The sequence below is a fragment of the Miscanthus floridulus genome, chromosome 12 (genome assembly GCF_019320115.1).
Source record: "Miscanthus floridulus cultivar M001 chromosome 12, ASM1932011v1, whole genome shotgun sequence".
Lineage (NCBI taxonomy): Eukaryota > Viridiplantae > Streptophyta > Magnoliopsida > Poales > Poaceae > Miscanthus > Miscanthus floridulus.
This window is the reverse complement of record NC_089591.1, coordinates 51996945-52019888: the sequence shown is the minus strand read 5'-3', so window position 1 is coordinate 52019888 and position 22944 is coordinate 51996945. Positions and strand designations below refer to the sequence as shown.

Genomic DNA, 22944 nt, shown 5'->3' with positions numbered 1-22944 from the left:
ACTCCCCGTCGACAGCGAGGCACCAATGGTGACTTCGTGAATCTCGAAATCTGCTAGCTCAGTTCTTCGAAAGTGCTCATAGGGGTAAGGTTTGCATACATGTGTTCATATAGGGTGAGTGTGCGTGCGTGTTGTGGGCGTCTACGTTGTACTGTGTAATTCTCAGAAAAAATGACCACATTTTTTTGTGGCTTGTGCTTTTGGGTGAAAAAGGCTTCTATTTCACCGTTTTTATTTGGTTTTGGTTTCATAAGCCATTCTTGCATGTGCATGTTTGGAAGACCTTTTTATTGAGAGTATGTTTGGTAGGGCTTATTTTGGATCGGGCTACTTCGGAGGAGCCAAAACCAGTGAAGCCAGCTTTCTAACTTCACTTACTCCTAGTTCTTTTCCAGAAGAGAGAGAAAAACAGTTCCTTGCTAGTGTATAATATAAAGTATTTTCTAGAAGCGGGAACTGTTTGAGAGAAGCCTTCCCAAATAGGGCCTAAGCCGGTTTTTGGCCTGTTCGCTAGTTGGTTTCTAGGCTGATAAGCCCAGCTGATGTTGGTTTGTTGTGAGAGAAAAATACTGTTGCTGGCTGATAAGCTCTGGATGAAATCAACGAGCGCACATGCTGTTTGAAGTTCCAACAAAAAACCTACAAGAAATAGTCTAATCTAATTTGTAAAAATAAAGCAATTAGAGCGTGCTGGACTAACGCATATTTGGGCCTGCCGACGTGGGCTTTGGGCTTGCAGCATTTACATTCTCAAACAATCTCCTGGTGCACCAAACAATGCAGAGAGCCAGCGACGCACCAGAGCCACATGCGTCCTAAAAATTCTACTCTAGCACTTCTTTTGTGAAAGTGGCCCCATAACTATTTCCTCTACCTCAAAAGTAATGCATTTATTCCACTCAAAAAAATAATGCATTTATAGTTTTATATAAAGTTAATTCGTCCTAAATTTGATTAAATCTAAAAAGATTACTGATATTTATGACATCAAGTAATAATTATTAGATTCATCATGAAATTTATTTTCATAATACATATTTGAAATTATAGATGTTAATCTTAAAATACTTTGATACGGTCCAATCTGGATTTTTTTTTTGAACATTTCGGCGAGTAGTCTGGTTAGGAAGCTTATTACAGGTCAGTCCAGAAAACACTCCGCAACTGAACAATCTATGCCAAATGATTGTTTGCACCTTTCAGTCGCTCCCTGAGTGATCAGTACCCCTAGTTTCTTCAGGAAAGGTCGAGACTAAGGATTGTGTTTAGTTCGCGAAATAAAAAAATTTTGATGTCATATCGGATGTTTTGGGATGTCGGAAGAGGTTTTCGGATACTAATAAAAAAACTAATTACATAGCTCGCCTACGAGACGAATTTATTAAGCCTAATTAAGCCATCATTAGCGCATGTTAGTTACTGTAGCACTTATGGCTAGTCATGGACTAATTAGTCTTAAAACATTCATCTCGCGATTTTCAACCAAACTGTGCAATTAGTTTTTTCGTCTATATTTAATACTCCATGCATGTGCCGCAAGATTCGATGTGATAGTTTGGGGTGAAATTTTTTGGGAACTAAATCAGGCCTAATCTTCAACTCACCATTTTTCTTTTTATTGTCCCTCTAGAAAGCGAGGGATCATGCACTCAGAGTACAATATGTTCGTCCTAAAAACATTAGGATGTATGTATTGTCAAAGGTATAGTCGGACGAATTAAAGAACCCTAATTCTAAAAGAAAAGACGTATTAAGAACCCCACGGGCTAAACTGCTGTTAAATAAATTCAGAATGAATATTTGTGGGGTCCAACTCCAACATAGGACTAGCCAGCTGACCGTTGACACGTTTCTGGCTACCATTTCACCAACAGTATGTGTGTGAATTTGTGAGATTGGTTTATTTTATTTCATCTTATTATTATTCCAATATTACGTAACAACAACATCTTTCACCATCTGCGAACCGAGTATGGCTTAGTGCCTGTTTAGTTGCACTTCATTTTGTAAAATTTTTAAAGATTTTTCGTCACATCGAATCTTTGGACGCATGTATGAAGCATTAAATATAAATAAAAAATAAAACTAATTACACAGTTTAGACAAAATTCACGAGACGAATCTTTTAAGTCTAATTAGACTATGATTGAACACTAATTATCAAATAACAATGAAAGTGCTACAATACCATTTTCTAAAAAAAATCGTCAACTAAACGAGGCCTTAGCTGGATGGGGTTCACGTGGTGGAATTTGTTCACCCATGTTTGAGTCCACGATTTAGACACGGGTGCTCGTATTTTTCTGGATTTATATTAGGATTTAATGGCGATATTCTTTCAATAGTAGGCGACGTGCCCACCGGCAGCGAGACGTCTGTGATGACTTCGTCAATCTCGAGATTTGTCGGTCCAACTCAGTTTTTTAGATGTGCTTATAGGAATAGGGTATGCATGCGTGCGTTCGTAGGTGTGAGTATGCGCTCATGTATACGAGGGTCTGCGTGTTTGGGTCTTGCAAAAAAAACATCCTTCACCATATAAGGAGATACTTTTTGAGTTTTTGTTGGTGAGGCTGAATGATTTGGCAACAACACCTGCATACATTTCGGATAGGGAGAGGAGCCAATCACAAGCATGGTCAAGCACTCAAACGTGTACTGTATAGAGAAGGGGAAAAAACAAAACGGTTTCGTGTGAGAGAAAAATGCTGCTGCCTAGTTTGGTGTGAGAAAAAAAATTGTTGCATCTTATAATCCACGATCGTATAAGCCGAAACGAATAGTTGGTTACCTTCCAAGATCTGTCATGTCAAACTATAATTTTAGCTAGTATTTGGTTTACTACTAAACTTATCAAACTCCCACATTTGACTTGTCAAATCTATGACAATGTTTTTCTTAACTTTTGGCTTGTCAAATTTTTGACATGACAAATTTTATAAGTCAACCTAGCAGGCCCTTTGTTCTTTTTAGAGAGGAAGGAATATTAGGATTTACTTTCAGTTTAACAGTTCATATAGCATATGCACATACTGTGTACACGTAGTTCGCTTGAATTTATCAGTCCGACTTATCAGTTATGGTACAATGTTTTTTCTCTGACAACAAAACAACATCAACTCGCTTATCTGCCGCAAAAACCATAAGTCGAACAGCTCTGAAATAATAAGTCCAGTGAGATGAAATAGTAAGGGGGTGTTTGGTTCCTCCTCCTAAACTTGTTGTCCTATTTGGACACATGTATGGAGTATTAAATATAGACTAATTACGAAACTAATTGCATAGTTTGCGACTAATTTGCGAGACAAATCTTTTAAGCCTAATTAGTTCATGATTTGATAATGTGGTGCTACAGTAAACATACGATAGTGACGGGTTAATTAGGCTTAATAAATTCGTCTCGTGGAGTACCTATGAATTCTATAATTTATTTTTTTATTAGTATCCAAACACCCATACAACACCCTTATGTAACACTTCCTATATTTTAGTCACTGATCTAAACACCCCCTAAATCCAGTGAGATGAAATAGGTGCACATCGTGTACACGTACGAAATGCAATCAATGTACGGCAAATGACATTTTTAGCGGGGACAGCTCACCACGAGATTGGTAAAAATTTTTTGGTCGTTACTTGCTAATAGTAGTATACAAAAAGGAACTGCGGTTGTATTCATCCTGTTCGTTTGGCTGTAGCTTGTCGTAAACGATCGTAAATTTTTAGCCGGAATAATATTTTTCTCTCATATAAACTAGCCAGTAATACTTTTTCACGAATCAGCAACGATACGAACCAGCCAACTGAACAAGCTGATTATTGGCAAGGATCCATCTCTGTCAACTTAGGGCAGCAGCAACGGGGCCAACGTTCTGCGATGGTCCGAAGAAAAAGATATGCCATTTAGATGAAGCGACAACCAAGGCGGTCAGTCCTACGACGCAAGCTGTGTAAAATTTTGAGTTTGTAGGGTCCATAGCTACTTTGTGCTCGTGCGTTACAACTGAATCGTTATCGGTTTCTAACTTTTATCCATCTCACTGTCTATATTCGGTGGCGGTGACTTTGAGCTCGTCTTATGATAGGCAGAGACAACGGCTCGTGAATGTAGAAATTATCTTCCTTAGGAATCGTATCCTAATCTAAATAGATTCCTCTTTTCTGAGTACTCTAAGGGCGCGTTTGCTGGTCACCAGACCAGTCGGCTGATCCTCCTCAGCGAACACTGTTTATTAATCAGACGTTACAGTGTTTCTCTCTCACAAAACCAACCAGTTTCAACCAGCTGAATGGGGCCTAAATAAGAATCCAAGTAGAAAATGATAAGATAAATCTAGAAGAGTTGACGAACCTCTAGTATTTGGATCGGAAAAGAGCAGACAAACACCTTGACCTCGTTCGCTTGAAGGAATCCGGATGAATCTAGAGGAATTTGTGAGAGGAAAACACTGTTCCGGATGAAAAAAGAAGCGGATCAAGCCGGGTTTATGGTCCCGTTTGGCTTGCTGAATCTTGGCTGAAACTGGCTGAAAAACACCATTCTTGCTGAATTGTTGTGAAAGAAAAACACTGTTTCGGCTAAAAAAATAAGTCGAACAAGTTGAATATGGGGTAAGCCGAACGACCCCATATATTTGGATTGAAAAAGCACATGTGGTTAGTTAGTTATATAAGATTTAAAAAGATTCGTCTCACAAATTAGTCTTCATCTTTGCAATTAATTCTATAATTAGTCTATGTTTAATACTCTAAATTATTATCAAGCATCCGATGCGACATAGACAAAAATTAGCCCCTGAACCAAGCGGGCCCTTAGGTGTACCGTGTACCAATTACGAAAGCGCTTGATGTAGGCCAACGCATCTCGACTTAAGGCTCCGTTCGGCTTGCTGAATTTTAACTGAAAAACACTGTTCTGACTTAATTGTTGTGAGAGAAAAACACTGTTCCAACTAAAAAAAGAAGTCAAACAAGATGGCTTCTGGGTAAGTTGAACGAGGCCTTAATCTTGACATGACAAGTGTTGGAAAATTCGTTGTCACTCTCTTCCGTTTCACGATCAGGTTATATGTCGTTGTTATTATTTTTCTCTCTTTCTCTTTCTATTTTTGATGAGGTACAGCACTACAGTATATACATCCTCTGGGATTCCTAAACCTAACAATGAAAACGCCCCTGACAGCCTGACAGGTAGCAGCAGCTCGTGGGTGTGCATGCTGCTGCAGCACACGGCCCTGTTCGGCTACGGCATCGCCTACACCATCACGGCCTCCATCAGCTGCGGGTACGCCGCTTGCATCCTCTTCTACCCAGACATGTTGCACGTGTTTTTCGACACCACCACGTCGAGCGCGTGATTCTGCTCTTTCTGTCTCTCTGAGGCTCCGTTCGCTGAAATTTGGCTGAAACCGACCGTAAAAAACTGTTCTGACTAAATTATTGTGAAAAAAAACACTATTCTAGTTAAAAAAAAGTCCAACAAATCAAAATAGGGTAAGCCGAACATGCCCAGGGCCGACGATGCGACGACGCCTGTGTTACTAGCGTAGCGAGTAGCGGCGCGGGCGGGTGGGCTGTATTTCATCCACGTACCAAAACCCCGAACGTTCCCACGCAACGGGCCGATCACATGGGCGAAAAGCCGGCGTGCCGTACTGTCGTTACCTGACGATGCAAGCCTAGGCCTCGTTTAGATTGCGAAAAAATTTCAAACCCGATGAATAGTACCACTTTCGTCTTATTTGGCAAATATTATCCAATCGTGGACTAACTAGGCTCAAAAGATTCATCTCGTGATTTTCAACTAAACTGTGTAATTAGTTTTTTTTTTACCTACATTTAATACTCCATGCAAGCAGCTAAAAATTGATGTGATGAAAAGAGAGTGAAAAAACTTAGAATTTGGATAGCATCTAAACAAGGCCCTAGTTAGGTCCACAACCAACCACCCTTTAGGGCCGGGACCTTGGGTTTGATTTTCCCTCTCCTTTTTTAGGAAACATGTCAAATCAAAGTTATAAGCACATGGTCATGTCTACCTCTACCGTGCATCATCTTCCCGCTTCCTTTAGATGAAAGCTAATGTGGCTCATTTTCGTCCATGGTGGTTCGGGGAATCTTATACATTTCGCACCTATCTCCTTCATCTCTCAACTCTCCCGTTATTCCAGTACTATATATGAGTAATATTCCTAGCCTCATGAATCCATTCAACCATCGAACTCGACTTCTTCCGCTTTGCAATCCATCTCCGTCATCGTGGGCTGCCCAAGCAACGTCGTTTTTTTTTACCGGAACTGTGGAGCAAAGCTCCCCAGGAATTCCCAAGCAACATCGTTGCGGTCGCGCTATCTACAGAGAGTACGTCTAGAGACTGAACTCCAAAGATGTTGCTATACTTTTTTTTATTATGCCTCAAACTCTTCAAGTACAAGCTGAAGCTGTAATATCTAAACGTATGCACCAACTTACATCACCACATGCACACACTCACACACACGTCCTAGTGCACAAGTTAGATCTATACATCTACGAAGAGACTCTACATGGTTGTGAGGTATCTAAAGTCATCGGGGCTTTAAATGTGACGGACACGTCACCCTAACCATTATAGCGCATCCACCTGTGAGTCGACGGAGATTTTTTTTTTTTTTTTTTGAGAAGGCCATTGCCTCGCTGGTGCCGCTGCCTGTCGATGCCAATGCCCATGTAGCAGCGTGCATTATCATTTCCATTCTACAGAAGTAGAGAGGAAAAACACAACACGACTTGTCTCCGCGTTGTTATGTCTGTTTGATGGGTAGTGAGCTACGGAATGTGTCACGGAGAGTACTTCTCTTGAACTACGCGCGAAAGGACTAGCAAAGTCAAAAAGGCAGCTCGAAGAGCGCGACATGGAAATTTTCTTTTCACCCTCAACAATTCTACTCTACTGAAGTAGTGTTCAATAAGCATCTCACTGCTGGGTTGGCTGAATTCTCAGTCCGCAGGGGGCGGTGCTGATGAGCCCACGCACCATTGCAATGCAATCCACTATGAAGCTTAGTCTGTAGCATCAAGAAGGCAATACGGATTTGGCTCGATGCCGGTCCTCGTGATAAAAGAAAGGAATCAAAATGGTCCAGAATATCCACAAAAAGGGTGACAAAAACTTCCACGACAGCAACTCTTCTTCGATATCGTCGGGCAATGGCAACCGTACTCGTCAAAAAAGGGGAGAGGTGCTTCGGTCACTGGTTTCAAAATCGATCAAATTGTTTTCAAAACTTTTGCTTTGTTGTTAGCCCCACCGCTTTAATATCTGGTCTTTGTTATCATAGTATATTTATAGCATTATTACTGGATGTTATACCTAAGAATAGTTTTATAACATCTGAAATTTACTAAGAACACGCATTCCTTCCTGCTCCAGCTCTAGTACTAGCGGAGCCAGGAGAGCTAGGTTCACATGATTCTCTTCTCCAACAGGCAAAATCATAAGGAATTAGACTGTCTCCAACGAAGTACTCAAACCGTGACCCATCCACATTTTACGTCGTGCACAGTATTTTTACGAGAGCGAGCGAAGCCCCTTCCTCCTTATTAGATTGATGACATCACCCTTACATCACGCCTAAATATGGTCATTTTCCGTTAAGAAAATAAATACAGATGTACATAAGGCATCCTTAGCCATCCAGCGTAAGATGTGTGTTCTCTTTTATATCCGTGTTCTCAAATTTGCTATTGTAATTTACAGTATTGGATAAAAAATTTTTGACTAGGACTACCTCAGTTCAAATCCTGGGTCCGCCACTATTTGCCCGAACGGAAGCCGCACCATGTCGTGGCAAATGAAAGTCGGGAACCGGTGGAAGGCATGAGCCCCCACGTGCTGCAGAGGGCAGCAGGCCTACATGTCTCGCCAATGCCCACCAGTTCTTCGCTCCGTGGCACCTTGAGCGAAATGGAATTTTTGTTGAGAAATCAGGCCCTGTTTAGTTGCCAAAAAATTTTGCATAGTAACTGTCACATCGAATCTTGCGGCACATGCATGGAGTACTAAATGTAGACGAAAAAAAAAACTAATTACACAGTTGGTCGAGAAATCGCGAGACGAAACTTTTGAACTTAATTAGTCCATAATTAGACACTAATTACCAAATACAAACGAAATGCTACAGTGAGCCAAAATCCAAAATTTTTTGGATCTAAACGCACCCTCAGTAGGGATTTGGAGTTTTGGATTTTTCGTGTATGACTACGCATGCCACGGAACACGCATGGAATACAAATGTACAATCATTGAACTGTACTATAGCCCTCTTGCATCGCCAGACGCAAATGCAGCATCTCCCCGGTGAGGCGCTAGTACCATGCGGGGCCGTGGCCCAAGTGGCGTGCATTTGTATTGGCTCGTAGCGCGCTTCGCGAGCAGATCGCGCACGTACTTCCATTCCACTCCCCAGTGCGGAGTCGATGCTGCCGGACTTTTCGCCCCCGAAAGGCAGCACGGCGCAGTGCACCGAATCGCTAGCTAGGGGCCTACTAGAGTACTAGTAGGGCTCAAGCAGCAATCAGGGCGGAGGTCATGTACACCGTACACGGCCGTTCGGCTATACGGCGTTGCCGATCTGATGACCGAGACCGCCGCGGACCCTCCGTGTCGTCGTTCACCGGTCCTCTGGCCCAGTTGGTTTTGCTGAAAAAACAAAAACACTGTTTCAGCTGATTTATCGTGAGAGAAAAATATTATTTTGGTTTAAAAGATAAATCAAAAAGTACGAATTATAAGACAAGCAAGTACGGATTTGTTGCGTGCTTAGCCATAGCCGAAAAGTACGGATTATACTCTCCCCACCGCGGTCGTTGTTGTTGCGTGCTTAGCCATAGCCGTAGCAGCTCCTCCAGCACCGACTGATACTGCGCCGCAAGTGCACCAACCGATCGCAGCCCGCGCTTGTCCATTCCCCGAGTAGAGCAGCCAAGCCAGCCTCTCGCCTCTCGGACAGACCAATCGGGCGGTGGAACGCCGCGCGCATGCAATGGCGGTGCACCACTCGCTCGAGGTGCTCGACGGCCGCTGCGACGACGACGGCCACCCGCGCCGGACTGGTAACGCCCTTAACTCGCGCGCCCCGCCTTTGAAACCTTGCCTCCCCTACGCGTCTCAACCGCAAGCACTGCGCGGGACGGCGTGCGTGCGTCGTGCAGGGACCGCGTGGACGTGCGCGGCGCACATCATCACGGCGGTGATCGGCTCCGGGGTGCTGTCGCTGGCCTGGAGCGTGGCGCAGCTGGGCTGGGTGGTCGGCCCGGCCTACATGTTCTGCTTCGCGCTCGTCACCTACGTCTCCGCGGCGCTGCTCGCCGACTGCTACCGGCGCGGCGACCCCGAGAAGGGGCCTCGGAACCGCTCCTACCAGGACGCCGTCCGCGTCTATCTCGGTATACTATACCGCTACACCTATATACGTGTACCTGTCGTCTCACTACTTGCTGGCTTAGCTTCTATTAGAACGAAGCACAGCAGCAGCTACAAACGAACTACGAGAGAAACTTCTGAACTGAACTTGCTTCGTTCGTGGTGTGGTTTTATGGCCTTGTTGATACTGTAAGTAAAGAAGTAAAGAGTTGGATGTATCAGCGGCACTCGAATTTGTAAGGGTGTGTCACTTAAATCCACGAGCTCTCAAAATGTATTTCTAGATCCCTTATCTTCATTCTTGGTTCACCGCAGGTCCATACCACTTTGTCAGCAGTTTTTTTTTTTTTTGGCTTATGTGGCATGCCACCATGACGGTCAATTTTACAATTAACCCTCACGCTCATTTTCCGTCTCCTTTATTTTTTTTCACGATTGCACACGAAGCTCGTCGGCCCCTCCTCACAAGTCTTGGTGGCGTGGCTAGGCCATACCCACGGGGGCTCGTGTGTGCCAGCGACAGCACGCCATGCGTAGTTGGCGGCCAAGATCACGCCCGTGCGGCACTAGCGGTCATCACGGTCCCAGTGTCGTACCGGCTGCTCCAGCGCCTGCTGCTGCACCGGTGCATTCGGCTGTTCCACCAGTTCTGACCGAGAGATGTACATGCATACATTCCTTGGCTCTCCTTGCATCTAGCTAGCTATGACCGTGATGTACATGTATATAGACATAAGCCTTGATGAAATACAAACTGAGTTTTTATCACTCTTCTTTCTCACGCTTACACAGCGGACAGGATCTAGGTTCGCACGAAGCCACGGGTCCACGCAGCGGGAGTGGAAGGAGTTAGTTGATCTCCACCAATAGACCCAACGGCCTATTGGGCTCTTGTCTCTGCGCCCTGATCGGGGGCGCCCAACCCTAATATGGTTGGTGGGCCCCTGTCGCACAGCACATATAAAAGAGAGGTGGGGATCACGGCTCTAACTAAGAGCTTGGTCTGAGCCGCCGTCATCCACCAACAGAAAACCTAATCCGATCTACAGTAAGTGCTGCCAGCGATGGAAAACCCCACCGACTCCACCGTCGCCACTGGACCTCGACTCCACTACGCTGGAACCACTGCGCCGAGCTGCCATGTCACCGTCGTCCAAGCTGTTGTGGCGCCATGGACCGAATGGTGACCTAGACCAAGGTACATCAACGGTTTTGTCATCTAAGTAAGAAGCCTACCCTGAATCTACCTTACAGATGTACTCCATAGAGTTTACAATGGTGCCAGAGCCAAGGTCAAAGTATGGGGTAGAGCATTGAAAAGAAATCAAAGAGAACAAGGGTCCAATCCGTTTCGGATTGAGACCCTAACCCTAACCGGGTAAGAGCAAATAGAAAAGAGACTGGGGGTGGCGGATGTCACCCAACTCCCGGTCACCACCACCACCGAGTGGGGAAAGATGCCGCACCACCATCTTCGCCGGCGCACGGCAAGAAAAGAAATGATCCTGTTCGGATATGAGAAGAAAGAGAGTTATCCCAACCCTAACCCTAATCGGGTGAAACACAGAGAAGTGAAAGGGTGTCGGTTTTTGGAAAGGATCTCAAAGCCGAACCCTAACCCGTGAATCAGTCTCGAGGAAGAATAACAGTGAACCCTAGAATGAATCCCCATTCCAATCGGCAAAGAACAGAGAAGAAAATCCAAAAAAGATCCAAAAGAGAAGAAGGGGAAGAGGGGAAGGGGATTATCTCGCTGATCTCGAATCAAACCGAAAGAAAAACCGAATTGGGTTAATCCTAACCCTAACGAAACCCTAACCCTAATTCCCAATAGCAAGACTCAGATCCATGAGGGGAAGAAGAAAAGGAAGGGCCCTCGGCACACGAGGCCGAACCCTAAAACTCGTAAAGATTCCATGGGGATGATACACAATAAAACCCTAACCCAAGCATGTAACCCTAGAATGAATCCCCACCCCAATCGGACTCAACCGTGAAGAACAACTAGATCCAAAGAAGAAAAGGAAAAAGTGGAAACAGACCTACCTCGCCGCTGCGTAGCGCTATTGCCTCGCCGACGCGCGGGGAGAAGAGGGCCGAGCCGGGGTCGCTGCTCGCCGGGCTCGGCAAAGGGGGCGCCACGGCCAGGCCGCTCGACGGCGGCGCGCTCACCCACTATGGAGCGCGCACGTCGACAAGGGGGCCAGCGACAGCGCCATGGCTACCCGCTCGCTCGCTGCATCCGTTCGGTCGACGCTTGCCTCACTGTGGTGAGAGAAGAGAGAGAGAGAGAGGAAAGAGCCGAATGGCCGCTAGGGTTTTCGAGGGAGGGCGCCCGTCGCTGTTTTGATCGACCGATCTCACAGCGCAACCGTCGGATCGAAACAGATGGCGCCGGTTGATCGGGCCGACTCGTGGCCCAGGCGGGCGAGCGCGCCGCGTGGCTTTGCTGGCCCAGGCCCAGGTTGCGGCCTGGTGCGGGCAGCGCGCGGGCAAGGGAGACAGGTCGGGCCGAATTCTTGCTCGGGCCGAGTGAACAGTAAAGATTTGAGTCAGTTTTCTTTTTTCTTTTTTCAGTAAATGTTTATTTCCTGGAAATTGATTAATGGCTTAAAGAAAATAGAAAAGAGATTTGTTATGTGGGCAAAATTCATTAAATTGAATTATTTTTCCGCTGCTAAAGAAATAGTTGATTCTCCAGTTATTTTGAACCAACGTGATATTTAATTAGAGAAAAAAAGAGTCTTTCCGCTGTTAAAGAAATTATTGATTCTCCAGTTGTTTTGAACCAATGTGATATTTAATTGAAGAAAAAGAGATTTTGACATGATTATGATGTTGTTATTTTCTGACCAACGTTGTTAATAACAATATCATAATTTTAATGATTTTATGCATTAATTCTATTTCTGTCCAACGGTGATATAGAATTAGTGTATAAGAACAGCTAGAAATTTTAGTGATTTTATGCATTAATTCTATTTTTGCCCAATGGTGATGTAGAATCAATGTATAAGAACAGTTGTATGTTTTGTTTTGACCAACGTTGGAATCAAGGCATGCAAATGGTGTTATTTTTTATGTTAAAAAAGGTTTAACCTATTTTTCATCTTGGTTAAGATGGCCTGGGTAGTCACCTCACTGTGTTCCACTGATCCTGTGGCACTGATGAGGGAGACAAACGAGGCTGATCTGCTTGTGCAACTAAAGAAAGGGATTTTGAATCCCGAAAGATGCCATATGTCCTTGAGCATAGGAAGTGGGTCACTGCCAACAAGAAATGTTTGGCTGTGATAAAGAACATGATTGAACCTGTAATTGTGGGCTCAATCCCAGAAAGTGACACAGTCACCAAGTACCTCGGTAGAATAAAGAGTCGGTTCACTGGCTCTTCAAAGACATATGCTACCTAGCTGATAAAGCAGCTGGTGACATAGTGTTAATCTGGAAATGGTGACATAAGAGAACTCACGATGCGTCGTCGAAATTATGGCACTAGCGTTTAGGCCATATTTTCGAGGGGGGAATAGAAAGACTAGTTAAGAATAATATTCTTCCTCTATTAGAGCTATCATATTGAGAATAATACAGAGAATGCATAAAAGAAAAGTATGTAAATAAAATTAAGAAAGATACCAAACGAAGTGTAGGAATTTTACAGGAGAATGGCATAGTAGCCCAGTATTCTATACCGGGCGAACCTCAGTAGAATGGAATAGCTGAAAGACATAATCGTACCCTAATGGATATGATGCATAGTATGATAAGTTGCTCCACCTTACCGATGAGCCTGTGGATGGAGGCGTTAAAAACCACCATTTATATTCTCAATAGAGTACCAAGTAAGTTGGTGCCCAAACCACCGTATGAGTTGTGGACAGGAAGAGTATCCTCACTAAATCACTTGCGTGTGTGGGGAGCCCTGCTGAGGCTAAAGGATTTAACCCAAATATTGGGAAGCTAGATCACAAAATAGTAAGTTGCCATTTCATTGGCTACCTAGAAAAGTCAAAAGTTTTTCGTTTCTACTTTCTAGAGAGACATACAAAGTTTGTGGAAACAAGACACGTTGTCTTCCTAGAGGATGAATTAATGAGGGGGAGAATGGTAGCTCGAGAAATTAATCTTAAAGAGAAGTGGGTGTATGCGTCCACTCTGATGATTCATGAGCCATTTTTCTCACTAACTGCTGTCGCTGCACCGACAGTGCAAGATACTATGGTGTTAGCACCTATTGTTATTCCGCCTGTGGCAAAAATGAATGACGATGAGGAACCTGTTCTTCAGGATTCAATAGAATCTATTGCCACACATGAGGGAGAGCAACAACAGCCTCAAACAGAAGATGTGCCAAATGTGGAGGCCCTTAGAAGGTCTCAAAGAGTTGGAAAATCAGCTATTACTGCTGACTATGAAGTATACAACACTAAGGAATTTCAAATGGAGGATGATCCCACCTTATTTGAAGAAGCCATGAGAAGTGATCATTCATCGAAGTGGTTTGAGGCCGTGGAAGATGAAATGAAATCTATGAATGTCAATAGAGTTTGAGACTTGAAAATAATTCCTAAAGAAGTCAAAACAGTAGGTTGTAAATATGTCTACAAAACAAAACTTAACTCTCAAGGAAATATAGAAAGATATAAAATGTGACTTGTGGTAAAAGGCTTTACGCAAAGAGAAGGGATTGATTACAATGAGACATTTTCTCCAGTCTCATGTAAGGATTCCTTCATAATCATAATGGCATTAGTGGCACATTATGATTTAGAATTACATCAGATGGATATAAAGACGGTATTTCTCAACGGAGACTTGGAGAAAAAGTTTTACATGGCACAACCAAAAGGTTTTGTCATGGAAGAAAAAGAACGAATGGGATGCCGCCTAAAGAAATCCATTTATGGATTAAAACAAGCTTCAAGACAGTGGTACTTGAAGTTTGATCAGACAATAAGGAATTTTGGGTTTAAAGAGAATGTAGAGGATAATTATGTCTATACAAAGTTTAAGAATGAGAAGTTTATCTTCCTTATCCTGTATATGGATGATATCTTACTTGCTAGTAGTGATGTTAGTCTACTACTGGAGACAAAGAAGTTTTTGTCCTCAAAATTTGATATGAAAGATCTTGGTGAAGCTTCGTTCGTTCTAGGGATCGAGATTCACCGAGATAGAAGTAAATGGGTATTAGGACTATCACAAAAGGCATACATTGAAAAGATCTTAAAGAAACTCTGTATGCACAAATGTAGTCCCTCACGTGTTCCTATAGTCAAGGGCGATAGATATGGGAATTTTAAATGCTCCAGGAACCAATATGAGATCGATAAAATGAAAGTGGTTCCATATGCTTCAGTTGTCGGAAGCTTACAATATGCTCAAGTATGGACGTGCCCTGACTTGGCATTTGTTACCGGGTTACTTGGCAGATTCCAGGGCAATTCTGAAACAGAACACTGCAAATTAGTAAATAAAATCTTGTGTTATTTGCAAGAAACGAAAGGCATCATGATGACGTATAGAAGATCTGATTCACTTCATATAGTGGGATATTCAGATTCATATTATGCGGGAGATGATAGAATATCCACGTCTAAATATGTATGGCAAGGGGGAGCTATTTCATGAAAAAGATCAAAGCAAACTGTCACTACATCGTCCATAATATATGGCAATTTGTAATGTGTTATGAGGCAACAGGGCAGATGAACTGGCTAAAGAAGTTCATACCCGGTTTTGAAGGTGGTTGACGATATCTATAGACCATTTAAGTTATACTGCGATAATAATCCGACAGTACAGTATGCTCACAACAATAAGTCAAGTGGTGCTGCCAAACACATTGACATAAAGTATATTGTTGTGAAAGATAAACTACGGGATCATGTCATAAGTCTTGAGCATATAAGTATCGAAAAGATGCTCGCGGATCAGCTTACAAAAGGCTTGCCACCCAATATGTTCAGAGAACATGTAGCTAGCATGGGTTTAAGAGAAAGCCTAAAATTCTTGGACAAAAGAAGGCCCAAAGGTAAGTATCTATTTCAGAACAGAGTAATGTGTTGTAGCTGTTAAATCTATCGGCAATGAACTGTGACGATGAGACATGCTCTATGCGCTAATCTGTAATGAAATGAACAAAAGTAAATGATATGAAATTAAAAAATGGTAGTGAGATCAAGGGGGAGAATGTTAGTTGATCTCCACAAATAGGCCCAACGGCCTATTGGGCCCTTGTCTCTGCGCCCTGATCAGGGGCGCCCAACCCTAATATGGTTGGTGGGTCTCTGTCGCACAGCACATATAAAAGAGAGGTGGGGATCATGACTCTAACTAAGAACTTGGTTTGAGCCGCCATCATCCACCAATAGAAACCTAATCCAATCTACAGTAAGTGCTGCCAGCGACGGGAAGCCCCACCGACTCCGCCGTCGCCACTGGACCTCGACTCCACTACGCTGGAACCACTGCGCCGAACTGCCGTGTCACCGTTGTCCAAGCCACTGTGGCGCCATGGACCGAATGGTGACCTAGACCAAGGTACATCAACGGTTTTGTCATCTAAGTAAGAAGCCTACCCCGAATCTACCTTACAGAGGTACTCCATAGAGTTTACAGAAGGCGCGCGAAACAGGCGGGCAGGAGGCGGAGTTCGCCGTCGTCGTGGAACATGCTCTCGCACACGGCACAGTCGCGCGATGACCTAGGCACCGAGGTCAGCGACGAGGCTAGCATGAACAGCACACGGCAAGAGCACAATGAGCCGCTCTGCCTCCGCCACGGCCGCTGCCTCCCCTCCTCTCGCCTGGCCGTGCGTCGATGACCGCCACGGGTGCCCCCACCGCGGGGCGTGCCATGAGCGGGAGCGACGGCGCCTACGGTGGCGGCTCGAGCTTGTGCTTGCGCGTGACATCTTGCTTATGACAGCATGCGCCAGCAGGCACCATTTTTGCCGCATGGAGCTGCTCGTTCTCCTCGCCTCTCTTTCCTACCGCCGCTCCTGCTGCGTGAGCGCACCCATACTCAGTCCCCGTGAACCAGAGCGTGGCTCTCATCCATGGGCCGTGAGCTATGGACGTGCCAGCCGAGGGGTTTTGGGTTCGAACTTAGTGTTGGAGCTATTTCTGATGGGGTGGGTGAGCAGCCGTGCAGAGGTGGAACCAGGGGGGCCAGCAGGGGCCGCGCCCCCCCATGCGGCCGAAATCTTTTTGACCCCCCTGTGCGGCCAAGCCCACAGCCCAGCATGCAGCGTGGAAGATTTCAGATCTCCATCCCGTGATTTCTGTCAGAATTGGGAGCAAAGGAAACGTCACGGACGAGAGGAGACTCGCGTCGCATCGCATTCGCAGTTTCGCACCGTACCGAGATGGGCGCCGTGGGCATCGCCGTGAGAGCGTGAGCGCCTCCCGCTCCTGCCGCCGCGGCCGCGCCAGCACCCTCCAGCTCCATGGACGCTGCCCAAGCCCAGCGGAGCTGCAGAGGAGCAAGCCCTGGATGACCAGACGCGTGCTCATGCTCGGCCTCGGGCCTCGGCGGCACCGGCCGCGTCCAGGGATCCACGGACCACTGCCACCTCGCTATCCAGGCTCCGCCCCGACCTCGACATCCTCGTCGGAGGCAGCAACCGATAGGTGCAGCAGTCTAGCCTTTTCTGTTGCGGATGAAATGAATCGATGCCACTTACAGGTGCTGCTGTTCCGTTTTAATTTGATTTGCCACTTTGCCAGGGAGAAAGGCAAATCCGTTGCAGCTAAGCTTTCGACCAATCTGAGTTTGTCCAGGTCGACACCGGCGATGCGTGCATGCTGGAGGAAGCGTTGCAGGGTCATATCAGTAACTGATGGTATAGCTTCACATTAGCAGCAAAGGTTCTCACATGGCTTCACATTATCGGTACTCCATACATTTGTCTGGCCCCCCTTTACTGTTTTGCTGGTTCCGCACTGTACTTGTGGCCCATGGCTGGTGTATGGAATGGAAAAGACGAAGATGACAGTCTCGAAGAAAAGAGAGGGTCTATTTCCTTAGAGAAAAGTAAACTTAAGGATTAGATGTAAAAATGATTGCTATGTTGGCACGTCAGGTAAACAAAATATTGCTGACAAAATGGTATGGACCTGTGGTGAACCAAAAATCAACATAAGGGACCTAGAAATGTATTTTGAGAGTTCGTGTACCTAAATGACACATTTTTATAAGTTTGAGGACCCCTGATGCATTTAACTCGTAACTAAATAACCCCTTTACTGTGTGTGCTGCTCTGTGGCGACATGCTCAGGCAAGAAGCATACCTGGGCTTGCGGCTCGCTGCAGTTCGTGAGCCTGTACGGCTGCGGCGTCGCCTATACCATCACCACCGCCACAAGCATAAGGTAGCCACCGCTGGCCGGTAACAAAATTTACCCTTTTTTTTCTCTCGAAACTTCCATACAGCTCAAGCTGTCTGCAACCGTGTGCTTCCTGCCCTCTCTTTTTAGCGAGCAGGGTCCTGACGATGGTTGCTTTTGTTGTTGTTCTGGCGGTTATTTTTGGCTGAATACTTTTGTTGTTAACTGCGTGTGCTTTGCTTGTGTGTCCTGTGTCGGGCTGCTCTGCTGTTGGATGTCCATCGCAGGGCGATTCTGAAGGCGAACTGCTACCACAAGCATGGGCACGACGCGCACTGCGACTACGGTGGCAGCTACTACATGCTCATCTTCGGCGCCGCCCAGCTCCTCCTCTCCTTCATACCGGACTTCCACGACATGGCGTGGCTCTCCGTCGTCGCCGCGGTCATGTCGTTCTCGTACGCCTTCATCGGCTTTGGCCTCGGTCTCGCAACAACCATTGGTACGCACGCACTCTGATTCTTTCACTAGATAATCCAATCTCTCCAGCGTTTCAGTCGAAAATAACTCACATAGTACAGTTAAACATTTAGATTTAGAATTAGAGGCCGGGTTGTGTATATGAGATGAATGTTGGCACCAGATAACACAGAATTGTTTGTGTGCAGCTAACGGGACGATCAAAGGAAGCATAACAGGAGTTCAGATGAGGACGCCTATGCAGAAGGTTTGGCGCGTCTCGCAGGCCATTGGCGACATTGCCTTCGCGTACCCGTACTCCTTGATCCTCCTGGAAATACAGGTACAGTAACGTATAGTCGCACGCCATTCTTTCAGAGACACTGCTAGCAAATGAATCACAGTACCAAGTTACGTATTTCTTTTCACCTCCGATAATTTAGGACACCCTGAAGTCACCACCGGCCCAGAACAAGACGATGAAGAGGGCATCGATGATCTCGATCCTTGTCACGACATTCTTCTACCTCTGCTGCGGCTGCTTCGGCTACGCCGCCTTCGGGAGCGACGCGCCGGGCAACCTCCTTACCGGCTTCGGCTTCTACGATCCCTACTGGCTCATCGACTTCGCCAACGCGTGCATCATCCTCCACCTGCTGGGCGGGTACCAGGTAGTACACTGACACAGTGACAGCCCGAAACACAGAATCGTCACAGATGGACTGGACGCATGAGTGCGTGTCTGAAATTTAAACCTGCAGGTGTACAGCCAGCCGATCTTCCAGTTCGCGGACCGGTTCCCGGACAGCGGGTTCGTGAACGACTTCCACACCGTCCGGTTCGCGTGCCTGCCGGCGTGTCGGGTGAACCTGCTGCGCGTGTGCTTCCGGACGCTGTGCGTCCACGACCACGGTGGCCGTGGCGTTCCCCTACTTCAACGAGGTGCTGGTGCTGCTGGGCGCGCTCAACTTCTGGCCGCTGGCCATCTACTTCCCCGTGGAGATGTACTTCATCCAGCGGAACGTGCCCCGGTGGTCCGCCCGCTGGGTCGTCCTGCAGACCTTCAGCGTCGTCTGCCTCCTCGTCAGAGCCTTCTCGCTCGTCGGCTCCATCGAGGGGCTAATCACCCAGAAGCTAGGTTAGGCTAAGTGTTTTTCTTCTTGTTGTAATGGTATAATGGAGAATGCAGCTGTAAGCTAGAGCGAATGGGAGATTGTTAATTTCAGAGGGGATGATGAACAGCAGCAGCATACACTAGTAGCAGGTCATCTGCAGGATCAGGGAGTGGCAGCGGGATCTATCTATTTTCAGTGCGTTCCTCCTGCATTGGATTGTAATATGCACACAATGTTACCATGGACACATGTCGTATTGATACCGCCGAGGTACCTCAGAAGTTCAGAAGACGGTTTTGAGGGAACCTGTGTCACTGAACGCCGTCTATCCTATTCGTTTGGCTTATCAGCCGTACTTTAGAGTGAAGTAACAGTGTTTTTCTCTCACAACAAATCAACGAACAGTACTTTTCAGCCTGTCTTTTCAGCAAAGCGAACGGGGTAGTTTCAGTTTCAGACTTTCACGGACTCCTCTGCATGTCTCCTTGCAATTTCCTGGCCCTCAATTTGCACCTCGTAATTGATTCAGTTTGTGCCACCATGTCCATTTGAATTGAGCATGCATAAGCCGTGGACCAGCACGACTGGTTTTTACTGGAACAGTGGGAAAGAACATGATTCAGGGGGTTCTTGAAGCTGCGTGCCCTTGGCCTCCGTGTTCTTTCTGACGTGGATGGGAGGATAAAATAGCAGCCTCATCTCAAGAGTGAAGCGTGTAATCAAAATGCACCGCATAGAAATACCAGAGCCTCCTGCTGTCCCTAGAGCAGTGTGTCCTTTTTTTTTGAACAAGTAGAGCAGTCTGTCTCACCTCACCTCTTTAGATTGGAGACTTATGAATACAAAGTACTCCTACAACACTGACAATAGTATTAAATCTGTAACTGTTATCGAAGATTAGCAGTGTGAATGTGTGATAGTCCCTTGAAGAACACTGAAAATTCTCCATTCCAATTGCCACTGCCAATTTGGCAACTGGAGCAGAATGAGCCGACCGTCTTCTTTGACAGACGGAGGCGAAGAACTGAAGAACCACGCACGCATAACGCATCCGGCACGGGCGCACGGCTGGGCTGTGCAGTGCACTGCACTGCCACCGGAAAGTACACGTCCATCACCCCGCCGACGCGCGCGCGGCGTCGATTAGCGCCGGGAGCCGACGGACGAGACGCAAACGCGCCGGGCGCCAGGGGGGAGGAAAGCGCTCTGGTTGGACCGGGGGTTGACCCGGCGCTGTGCGGGTGGGCAACCTGTCCCTGCTCCCCGGGGGCGGTCACGCGTTGCGCGGGCGTTGAATTCTTTATGCCGCTCATGCCTCCTTCGCCCGTGCGCCGAGCGCATGCCGCCGGCAGCAGCAGCACTGCAGCAGGCGCCAGGAGGAGCCGCAGCTTGCACGAGCGGGCGCGGCCGCGCGCGTATTTATGCGCCCGGCGCGCGATGTAAGCGCCGCACTAGGGCACTGCTTGCTCACTCCGCGGAGCCGTGGCCTGGCGTCGCAGCAGGGGGCGTGCCACTCTTCCGAGACCGCAGGCGCGTGCGAGAAATACCAGAGCCGGAGCGGCGAGCTGACGGAAGCCGGAGGCGAGGATGGGGCGGATCCCGTGCTGCGAGAAGGACAGCGTCAAGCGCGGGCAGTGGACGCCCGAGGAGGACAACAAGCTGCTCTCCTACATCACCCAGTACGGCACGCGCAACTGGCGCCTCATCCCCAAGAATGCCGGTACGTCCTAGCGAGCGTCCATTGTCCGGTGGGTCAGGGACCGCCAATGTCCGCCTCTGAACTGTGACGAGTTTGTGTGATGGCATGGCAGGATTGCAGCGGTGCGGGAAGAGCTGCCGTCTCCGGTGGACCAACTACCTGCGGCCCGACCTCAAGCACGGCGAGTTCACGGACGCCGAGGAGCAGACCATCATCAAGCTGCACTCTGTCGTCGGCAACAGGTGGCCCGGCCGTCCTCCCCTCTCGTGCTCTCGGACTTGTTCTGATGGGTACTGTGTATGTCGCGATGGGAGCGACGCGCTGACTAGCAATGCGCAACGAACGAGCTGCGTGCAGGTGGTCGGTGATCGCGGCGCAGCTGCCGGGCCGGACGGACAACGACGTCAAGAACCACTGGAACACCAAGCTGAAGAAGAAGCTGTCCGGGATGGGCATCGACCCCGTTACGCACAAGTCCTTCTCGCACCTCATGGCCGAGATCGCCACCACGCTGGCGCCGCCGCAGGTGGCCCACCTCGCCGAGGCCGCGCTGGGGTGCTTCAAGGACGAGATGCTCCACCTCCTCACCAAGAAGCGGCCCACCGACTTCCCCTCGCCCGCGGTGCCCCCCGACATGGCGATCGCGGGCGGCTCCGGCGCGGGCGCGCCGCCCTGCGGCTTCCCGGCGCCGCCTCAGACCGACGACACCATCGAGCGCATCAAGCTGGGCCTGTCCCGCGCCATCATGAGCGAGCCCGGCGCGCCGCCCCCCGGCAAGCAGCAGCAGGCCCTGGGAGCCGACCGACATGACAGAGGGGCTGGCGGGGATGTACGCCGCGTACAACCCCGCCGCGCACGGGCAGGAGGAGTTCCGGTACGACAACGGGACGGTGCCGGAGTACTTCCTCGGAGGCGCCGGCGCCGGCGGCGACGCGGACCAGGGCACGTCGATGTGGAGCCACCAGAGCATGTACAGCGGGAGTTCGGGCACAGAGGCCGCGCCCAGGCCGGCGGCGGCGTTGCCGGAGAAAGGCAATGACAGCGTCGGGAGCAGCGGCGGCGACGAGGAGGCGGACGACGTCAAGGACGGCGGGAAGGGCGGCTCCGACATGTCCGGCCTGTTTGGCTCCGACTGTGTACTCTGGGACTTGCCCGACGAGCTAACCAACCACATGGTGTGACCAATACAGTTCGTGCGAAGTGTCCAGGATCAAAGAGCGTTTCATCAGGAGTATATATAAACTAAAAAAGAAGCACCAGAACAAATTATTGCCGAAAGGTTTTTATAAACTCGAATAAGGAATCCGGAAATCATGTATAGTTTTGCCATTTGATAACGAGAAATGCGCATACAGAACCGAGGAGTGTCGGTGTTTCGAGTTACCACCGACGAGTAAATTTGTATTATTGCGCGTCTCGTTCAGATGGTGTGTTTAGAGGACACGATATTTATACTAGTTCGGGTAGAAAGTCCCTACGTCCAGTTCGTCGCTGCTGCTCGTGTTACTGTCACCGAAAGTTTGTAGTAGGGGTTACAAACGAGCGAGAGAGGAAAATGATCTCAAGTCTGTGGTGAAAAAAATGAGTGGGTGCTGAGAGCTCGATCGCTGCTCAGCTGTGCGTTCGTATCCTGCTCATGTGCGGATGTGTATCGGATCTTGAAGGGTCGATCGGTTCAGGATCCCTTTATGGGGCTCCCTACTTTTCCTTTTATAGCCAAGGGAAAGCGCAGGTAGTAGCGGAGGAAAAGGAGAAGAACGAGAGAGAGGAAGACCTCCAGGATCGCCGGTCCTTCTCCTTCATGCGGGTCCCGCCGACCCTGTAGATGTCAACAGGGACGGCTCCACGTCGCGGTCCTGTCCGTCACTGGCGCCATGCGCAGGCGTCATCCACCGGTCATGGTGCTCCACTCTATCCTGGCGCACGTCGTGGTGAATT

General features: G+C 47.7%; 2 protein-coding genes and 1 pseudogene across 2 annotated transcripts; all 3 read left to right on the top strand.

The window, feature by feature from the left end:
- Positions 1-8674: 8674 nt before the first annotated feature.
- Positions 8675-9667, top strand: LOC136497599 (amino acid permease 4-like). The gene is made up of 2 exons (XM_066493452.1): positions 8675-9093; positions 9193-9667. The coding sequence occupies exons 1-2, from the start codon at positions 9024-9026 to the stop codon at positions 9594-9596; spliced, it is 474 nt and encodes a 157-aa protein (XP_066349549.1). The 5' UTR covers positions 8675-9023; the 3' UTR covers positions 9597-9667.
- An 8138-nt stretch (positions 9668-17805) lies between these two features.
- LOC136497598 (probable amino acid permease 7) lies at positions 17806-19557 on the top strand. Its single transcript, XM_066493451.1, is given in 5 exon segments — positions 17806-18235; positions 18402-18535; positions 18636-18863; positions 18954-19093; positions 19095-19557. Coding segments are annotated over 5 exon segments (885 nt in total). The 5' UTR covers positions 17806-18093; the 3' UTR covers positions 19336-19557.
- Positions 19558-20894: 1337 nt separating this feature from the next.
- Positions 20895-22232, top strand: LOC136495309 (transcription factor MYB80-like; annotated as a pseudogene).
- The last annotated feature ends 712 nt before the right edge of the window (positions 22233-22944 follow it).

Bases quoted from the DNA above. Each gene is read 5' to 3' on its own strand.
- LOC136497599 (XM_066493452.1), top strand. From the start codon at position 9,024: ATGGCGGTGCACCACTCGCTCGAGGTGCTCGACGGCCGCTGCGACGAC. The intron at 9,094-9,192 runs GTAACGCCCTTA...TGCGTCGTGCAG, and splicing joins CGGCCACCCGCGCCGGACTG to GGACCGCGTGGACGTGCGCG.